At 47.0% G+C, this 9,247-nt stretch overlaps 1 protein-coding gene across 4 annotated transcripts in view; it reads right to left on the reverse strand.

Moving 5' to 3' along the window:
• The window catches only part of LOC115650712 (MLX-interacting protein-like), a 29,704-nt gene extending 24,093 nt beyond the window's left edge, over nt 1-5,611 (reverse strand). For all 4 annotated transcript variants that reach the window (XM_030561028.1, XM_030561029.1, XM_030561030.1 and 1 more), the window contains exon 1: nt 5,099-5,611. In XM_030561028.1, coding sequence (XP_030416888.1) covers nt 5,099-5,415 — 317 coding nt within the window. In that variant the 5' untranslated portion in view covers nt 5,416-5,611. The remainder of the gene's footprint in view (nt 1-5,098) is intronic.
• Nucleotides 5,612-9,247: the final 3,636 nt, after the last annotated feature.

The following is a 9,247-nucleotide window of genomic DNA, read 5'->3' on the forward strand; positions in this document are numbered from 1 at the left end:
TTGCCCTAGTATGGATACTCATTCCTCCTGATGCTTTTGTGTTATTTACTTACTCTTTCTGACCACCTGTGAAAAGTAATTAGAAAAAAATTAAAAAGGGGTAACCTGATGAGGTTGGGAAGAGCTTCTGTGTTTACCCTTGCTAAAACACAACAACTAACAATGAACAGATACAAAACTGCTTCACTAAAGATTTCAAACATTTGTTAAAATGTCCCTGAAAATCCTAATGCTCTGTTTTGTCATGTTACCATTAGCATGGGTTACTCTGAGAGTTGGTTTTGTGACTTTTAATTTTTTTTATTTTGCTAAATGTGTCACATGAGTTAATAATGCAAAATATTTACTGCTAAGGCATTCAATGTTTTAAGAACATTTTGTTTGTTTCCACTGCCTCTCAAGTACAAAAATACAGTTTTCCCTAATACCCAGTTCCTGCTTTTATTTTACTTATTAAACACAAGTTTAATCAATTTATGTAATCAACATTCCATCCCATACATTCTGAAAGTGTTACAAGAAAAAGGGCATAGTTTGTGGAAAAAGCAGTAAAAAGTGTTATCAACTCTTTTACATAAAATAGTTTAAACTAGCTCTTCATTTTGCCAGCACCATAAGATCTCCTGTAAGTTAGCTCTGTGTGTGTGTTGTCTAAAATGATGTTGAAAAATAAGTATGAACATGTGTGACTTATCTATAAAACAAACATAACTGGAATTATGCTTAAGGTAGTTTACCTATAAAACAGTATCCAATTTGGTTTGAATCTATGATTGTATGCTTAATTGTTTTGAGAAAGAGGAGGGAAGGGTGGATGTAAGTGCTCTGCGCTGAGGGGGCAGGGAGAAACAACATTCTTATCTTTGATAAAAAAGGTGTAATTGACTTTTTTTACGTAAAATAGTTTAAACTAGTTGTGCATATTGTCAACACGGGGTATATTAACCAATTTTACACTGTTCAATTTCTTTTAAGTTAGGCTGTGCATATTTTGTATAAAATAATACTGTAAAAACAAGTATGAAAATGTGTGTGGGAAGGTGACTTATCTATAAAATAATATAAAACTGGTTTGAGTATGCTTACAGAAGTTTCTCTATAAAACAGTATACAAGTTGGCTTCAATGTATGTTTAATTGTTTTCGGGAAGCAGGGTGGCAGGGAGGGAGGGGTTAGTGGTGTTGTGTATTTGTGTGCTGCTTGCCCTTTTTTATTTATTTATTTGTAAGTCCTTCGAAAAATTTACAAAATTTAAGAGACCTCTAATGCAACTTAAGCCAACAGGCTTGGTCTTCCATTTTTTAAAGACAAATGCTAAAGGCATTACCGAGAAAGAGGAAAATTGATTCCTGGTACAGGGTTAAAATAATGCTGGCCAGATGGCACAAAACTTCTTTGGCTGAGCCAGTCAAAAGATATTCTTTTTGCTCATTGCTAAATTTACAGCTAATTGCTAAAGAAATCCACACACAGGCTCTTTTTGACTGGTATTTTACCTCTAATTTACATTTTAATATGTTACAACCAGTAAAGTACTGTGTTCACCATAACAGGAAAATATCAATGGATAAATCCACAAAGTGCTGTGCTAACCCGTGAGTCCAGAAAATGGGATGCATTTTAATATTCTATGCAATATGATTCCTTAAGACACTCTGTCATTAAAGAATATCTTTTGACTGGCTCAGCCAAAGAAGTTTTGTGCCATCTGGCCAGTAACGATCTGTGAGGTAAGATGCTTTTCTCTGTCTTCTTTCCTTCTTTTCTGTTTCAAAACTTTCATGGTTATCTTGTCTCTGTCATTTGTAATATGTAACAAGCTCTCTGGTTATAGTTTCTTTCTCTATCGCTAATATTTTGTGACTTCTGTACAATTGTTTAATGAACTTTATTTAGAATTGTACTAACTGCAAACAATTATTTTTTTTCTAAATATGTATACTTAAGTGTATTAATATATCGCCTTTATTCCTCTTTGTACAATTATTTAATGACTTTATTTAGAAATGCACTAACAAGATAAAAAGAATATTTTCCTCTAAAAATTTATATTTTTATATATATACACACACATACACTTCTTTATTCTGTTGTTACTAAAATTTTGTAAATTATTTAATGACTTTTAAAAATAAATATACAAAAAATGCATAAAACCATATTTTTCTCTAAAAATGCATTATTCCATATAATGCTTTTCCTTTATTCCCTTAACCTTAAGGCTTTATTTAAAATTAACTAACTGCTTATAAAATATTTTTCTCTACAAATGCCTATTATACAGAGAGAGAGAGAGTATTCTGTCATTACTAAGATTTTTGTAAATTATGTAGTGCCTTGTTTAGAAATATAGTACGTTAAAATTATGTTTCTCTCAAAATGCAAGTTAACACTTCTCCTCTGTTATCTACAAAAAGAACAGGAGTACTTGTAAAAGTAGCAAAGAGTTCTGTGGCACCTTATAAACTAACAGACATATTGGAGCATGAGCTTTCGTGGGTGAATACCCACTTCGTCGGATGCAATCATCTTGCATCCGACGAAGTGGGTATTCACCCACGAAAGCTCATGCTCCAATATGTCTGTTAGTCTATAAGGTGCCACAGGACTCTTTGCTGCTTTTACAGATCCAGACTAACACAGCTACCCCTCTGATACAGGAGTACTTGTGGCACCTTAGAGACTAACAAAGGTGCCACAAGTACTCCTGTTCTTTTTGCGGACACAGACTAACATGGCTGCTACTCTGAAACCTCTACTATCTGTCATTCAGACTTTGTACACCTGTTTACTAGATAGTATTGAAAACAGCTCAGTGGTTTGAGCATTGGCCTGCTAAACCCAGGGTTGTGAGATCAATCCTTGAAGGGGCCATTTAGGGATCTGGGGCAAAAATCTGTCTGGGGATTGGTCCTGCTTTGAGCAGGGGGTTTGACTAGATGACCTCCTGAGGTCCCTTCCAACCCTGATATTCTATGATTCTAGTGGACCAGAGAGATATTTCAGCCCTCCCATCCAGAGGATTTTAGGGCATATCTATCTGATCAAATACTTTAGATCAGTGGTCCCCAACCTTTTTTGTCTGGGCAGCAGTCGAGCATCTGCCAAAATGGCAGATGCTCAGCCATTGGCCAGGATGTGGGCGCATTTACGTGGTGCCCATGGGCACCATGTTGGGGACCCATACTTTAGATGTTCTGGGGGGTGGAAGGGAGAAACAGGGGGTGCTAACTGGCCAATTAGCTGTAATTCACAGTCAATTAACACCCCCAAAGTCATTCCCTGCCTCTCAGTGCCCAAATCATGCCCATGCTCCCAGTGCAAACTGAGGTAATCCGGCTAAACAGTCCTCTAAATTTGCACTGACACCGTACACAAAACAAAATACTTTGGGCTCTGGAGGATGGAGGAGGGATTCAGGGCTGTTAATTAACTGTAAATTACAACTAATTTCAAAAGTAACACCCCTGACTTCTCCCTGAGTACCTTAGGCTTATTTATAAAATTATGGAAATCTCCTGACCAAAATCTCTGTTATGGTTGAGGGTTTCCAGTGGTAACTTAACAAACACTCTATAAGGAATATTGTAGTATAAAAAAACACAAGCCAAGCATAGCAATTGCACAAAATTCACAGTTAACCTTAAACTTAAAGCGAAAGCTTTGAAAAGGTGGAAATGTACAGTTAGGTTCAGCACGGGATGCCTTGAGGAAATCTCGCAGACACAACTGTGTACATTTGCACACCAAAGATTTCCTTCCTTCTCAGGAGGGCCTACAAATGCTATCTGACTTGTCCAGGCATCGTGCAACCTCCTATGCAGCCCCGCGAAAGAGATGCTCTTTCCCATGCCGTGATCTGACAATGGCAGCGCAAAGGCAGCCCTTCTTCAGTACAATGCCCTGTGCTGCCACATACACAAGTCAGTGCAGATACTAATGCAAAGCTGATGTATTGGATGTATACAAACCTCACAGGCCTGGAGCAGGAAATTACAGCACTAGCATGATGAAGAGAGCAAAGGTTAGAGCAGTGAGGAAGTGTCACACTTACAAATGGCTTCCTCTGTATAGATTCACAGATTCCAAGGCCAGAAGGGACTATTGTGGTCATTCTGGTCTGACCTCCTGTTTAATACCCCAAAATCATTCCTAGAGCAGAGCTTTTAGAAAAACATCTAATCTTGATTTACAAATTGCCAGTGATAGAGAATCCACCACAACCCTTGCTAAATTGTTCCAGTGATTAATTACTCTCACAGCCAAAAAATCACACCTTATTTCCAGTATGAATTTGTCTAGCTTCAACATCTAGCCATTGGCTCATGTTCTACCTTTCTCTGCTAGATTGAGGAGCCCATTATTAAATATTTGTTCCCCATGTAGGTACTTACAGACTGTAATCAAGTCACCCCTTAGCCTTCTCTTTGTTAAGCTAAATAGACTGCACTCCTTGAGTCTCTCACTATACAGGCATGTTTTCTAATATTTTAATAATTCTTGTGGCTCTTCTCTGAACACCCTCCAATTTATCAACATCCTTCTTGAATTGTGGACCCCAGACCTGGACACAGGATTGCAGCAGCGGTCACACCCGTGTCAAATACAGAGGTAAAATAACCTTGCTACTCCTACTGGAGATTCACACTCCCAACTCCCCCTCCCCACTGAGATCCACACTATGAGGCACTACAGTGAGAACTCACCCTCTCAGCTCCTGCCCATGGTGGAATCTGTGCCCTGGGCACTAATATCATGATTCACACCCCCAGGTCTCCCCAGGAGGATCCACACCCAAGGCACCAGCATTCACACCCTCAGCCATGCCCAGCAGGATCCATGCCCCAGGGCACTAACACCAGAATTCATATTCCTGGCCCCACCTCCCCACAGGATCCGTGCCCCGGGGCACCCGTCCCAGGATTCACAGTCCCAGCCCCTCCCCTGCAACAGGATCCATCACCAGGATGCACACTCCCCTGCCCCCAGGATCTGTGCCCTGGGGCACTAACATCAGGATGCACACTCCCAGCCCCACCTCCCCCACACTCTGTGCCCCAGGGCACTAGCACCACGGTTCGTTTTCCCACCCTCTCACCTGTAGGCGAGTGTCATGCACTCAAAGAGCTTGGTGAGGGATGCGTCGATGCTGAGGGCGCCGCTGCTACAAGGGCCAAAGCGGTAGGTCCGGCATGTGCAGGCGTTGACTGTGTCAAAGTCGTAGGCGTCCCCGGGCACTGCGGCTTGCTCACCCGCCCCAGCCCCCTCCCGCCAGCCGCCAGCCCTCAGCTCCACAGCCCCCACCTGCTCTGCCATGCTCCCAACCACAGCCCTGCCCCCCGGGTCCAGCTCGAGGTCAGCATGCGGCTCCGACACCATGAAGTGGCCGCTGTGGATGATCTGGGGTCGCGACATCCTGGGCAACCAGGGCGCGTCCCTAGCAACTGCCTGGCAGTGCCACAATCACCAAGACAACACACTCCTGTTGCCAAGGCAACCAGAATGTTGGTGAGGGCTTAATCGCTCGCAAAAAATTGGTCACTGGCAGGAAGTGGAGCGCAGGCTGTAACTATGCCAGGCCCCTGTTCCAGGCTCCCATAGCAACTAGGAAGAAACTTCCCGTGCATGAGCAGCACCTCCCCCTCTGCGCAGGGCACGATGGGAATTATAGTCCCCTCGCACTCTCCCACACTGATCTCTCTCCTGGCAGAGACAAGATGGCGCCCGAGCCCAGACGCCGTCTCATAGAACTACATTTCCCAAGCTGCCCCGCGGCCGGTGGGAGGTGCTGGCAGACGGTGCGCATGGGCTGCTGGGGGCTGTAGTTTCGTGGCCGCAGGCGGAGGGAAGGGGGTCTGTGTGCCTGAGCCCTGCAGCGTGTGGGACTGCGGAGAGGGGCCTGTATGCCCACAGCCCCTTTTCACGCCCCACAGCCCCGTGAAAGGGGCCCTGGTGTAGAGTCCACTCAACACCAGGCCCCAGCCGAGAAACCCTGAGTCAGGCCCCTTTGTACTGGGAGTTCAAAGGGACAGAGTTCATGGAACCTAAGGACAGCAACAGTGTTAATTATTTCACTGCTGAGCACCTAGCTATACTGGAAAGCAGCAAAGAATCCTGTGGCACCTTATAGACTAACATGTTTTGGAGCATGCATCTGAGGAAGTGGGTATTCACCCATGAAAGCTCTTGCTCCAAAACGTCCATTAGTCTATAAGGTGCCACAGGATTCTTTGCTGCTTTTACAGATCCAGACTAACACGGCTACCCCTCTGATACTTAGCTATACTGGGATACTGGGTAGAGATTGGAGTTGTGTGTGGAGCTTGAATAGACCCAACACACATGCTGCCCTTCGCTCCAATCTGACCCCTAGCTTCCAAATAGGGGGTGACTCAACTCTCCCGAAATCCCATGCCAGGAGCACTTGGACTAGCAGCTTCTCCCCACTCACATTCTGCTCATCTGCACATGCCTGCTGATGAGGTTAAGGGACTCGGGGCCACCTCCCAAAACCTGAATGCTTTCAGTGGGGCCACAGCTTTGACTAGCCAGGAGGGGCTGCAGGGGTGCAGACCCTGCATGGCTGGACAGGGAGCAGGCCTGAGTCCCAGTCACACCTAGATTCATCTCTTATAAGGGGCAGATTAATGCCCCCTTCCCTGCTTAGAACAAAATGATTTGTTTTTAATTTTCCTTTTTAAATGTTGCCCCCTCTCGGTCTCCCTCTTTCACAGCCTTTTCCAGCCTGCACCTTCACCCCTCTGTCTATGCCAATCTCTCACCAGTTCCAGCACACTCTAATCCCTTCCCCGCTCCCTCCCTCCCTCCCTCATTGGTAGTGACCACAAATTGCACTTTGGTGGCATCTCCATGATACGAATTAGTGACCTTTCTCCAGTTCTGCATTGCCAGGCATGTACTATTACCAGGGCTGGCTTTAGGCCGATTCCCTCAATTCGGGCCACGCATCTAAAAGGGCCCTGCGCCTTAGGCACCTTTTTAATTTTTTTTAATCACCCGGCAGCAGTCTGGGTCTTCAGCGGCACTTTGGCGGCAGGGGAGTCCTTCACTCGCTCTGGGTCTTCGGCGGCATTTCAGTGGTGGGAGGTCCGTGGAAGTCCTGGAGCAAGGGAAGGACCCCCCACTGCTGAAGTGCCACCAAAGACCTGGACTGCAGCCAGCTATTTGAAACGGGTCCAACAGTTCCTAAAGCAGGCCTTGACTGTTACCAGCCCCCCATGATGGCACCTGCCCCTCCCCACTCCTCATCCAAAAGTGGTCCTTGGGGTTTACTCTATTCATGTCTGCATTATAATCACATCGGTGTACTGGCTGAGCCCTAGCATGCTCAGTTCATGCCCCATCTCTAGGACCCTACCAAAATTCATGGCTATGAAAAACACGTCAGAGACTGTAAAATCTAGTCTCCCTCCCTCCCTGCCCCCAGCCCTGTGAAGGGTTGCTAACTGTCTAATCACACAAACCTAAACACCCTTACCTCGTTCCTTCTCCGAGGCCCCACCCTGCTCACTCCATCCACTCTCCCTCTGTTGCTCGCTTTCTCCCACCCTCACTCATTTTCACCTAGCTGGGGCAGAGGGTTGGGGTGCGGGAGGGGGTGTGGGATCTGGGCTGAGGCCGAGGGATTTGGAGTGTGGGAGGAGGTTCTGAGCTGAGCCTGGGGCAGGGGGTTGGGATGCATGAAGGGGTGTGGACTCTGGGAGTGGGCTGAGGGCTGGGTCAGGACATTGGGGTGCGGAAAAGGATGAAAAGTGTGGGATCTGGGAGGGAGTTTGGGTGCTGGATGGGGCTCAGGGCTGGGGCAGGATTTGGATGTGAGGAGGAGTTCAGGGTGTGGGAGGGGGTGTGGGGTGCTGGCTCCGAGAGGGAGCTCGGGGCTGGGGCAGGGGGTTGAGGTTGGGGTACAGGCTCTGGGAGGGAGTTAGGGTGTGGGAGGGGTTCCAACCTGGCAGGGGGTGGGGGTGAGCGACGTGAGGTCTGGTTGTGGCGGCGCAGCGGGGCTAAGGTAGGGTCCCTGCTTGCCCTGGCTCTGCAGCGCTCCCAGAAGTGACCAGCACGTCCCTGCAGCTCCTTGGGGGTCGGCAGGGGGCTCCAAGCACTGCCCGTGCCCGCAGGCACCACCCCTCAGCTCCCATTGGCCACAGTTCCCAGCCAATGGGAGCTGCAGAGTCAGCACTTAGGACATGCTGAGACCCCCTGCCCCCTCTCTCTACCCCCGTCAGGGGCCACAGGAACATGCCAGGCACTTCTGGTAGGTCTGTGGAGCCAGCGGCCTAAAATCTCCCAGTTTGGCTTCAGTAGCCTCCAGGAGATCAAGCCCGATTCCGGGAGACTCTTGGCAAAACTAGGAGGGCTGGCAACCCTACCCCTGTGAAATCTGTATACTATAGGGTAAAAGCACACAAGACCAAATTTCATGGTGGAGACCAGCGTTTCTCAGATTGAGGGTCCTGACCCAAAAGGGAGTTGCAAGGGGAGGTCTCAGTATTACCATCCTTACTTCTGCATTGCCTTCAGAGCTGGGTGGCCAGAGAGTGGTGACTGTTTGCCAGATGCCCAGCTTTGAAGTCAGTGCCTCTGCCAACAGCAATGTAGAAGTAAGGGTAGCAGTATTGCAACCGCTCCCCCTGCAATAACCGTGCGACCTCTCCACAACTCCTTTTTGGGTCAGGATCCCTACAATTACAACACAGCTGAAATTTCAGCTTGGAATAGCTGAAATCATGAAATTTATGATTTTTAAAACCCTATGACCATGAAACTGACCATGAATTTGGTAGACTCCTACCCATCTCACACACCCCTGCAAGCAGTGATTGGCACCCAAAGGGTCAGGGAGAGAGCCCGTCCCCTTTAATAGCCCTGTTTGCCCAGACAGATCAATCCAGTGCTCCTTGGGTGCACAATTCTCATCCTGCTGCAGGCCCCTCTCCTCCCCTTGAGATCAATGAGGGTGCCTGACACATTGTAGGATTGGGTCCCAGAATTGCTTCTAAGAAGAGCAGTCTGGTGAGTGGGGGAGAGCTGGAATGAAAGGGTTTGGGGGCAGAACTCCTTAGAATGACACACTGCGGTAGGCAGGGTAGGTTGATTGTGATATCTGGAAGGTCAATAGCCAGCTCTCAAGCACCATCCTCCCCAGAGAATGGTGAATGAAAGGGAAACCTCCAAGAACTGAACTTGACAGGCTCAGCTCAGTTGGAGGCCACCAAGGGCCAGCAAAGGC

Source organism: Gopherus evgoodei, chromosome 4 (assembly GCF_007399415.2).
Source record: "Gopherus evgoodei ecotype Sinaloan lineage chromosome 4, rGopEvg1_v1.p, whole genome shotgun sequence".
Lineage (NCBI taxonomy): Eukaryota > Metazoa > Chordata > Testudines > Testudinidae > Gopherus > Gopherus evgoodei.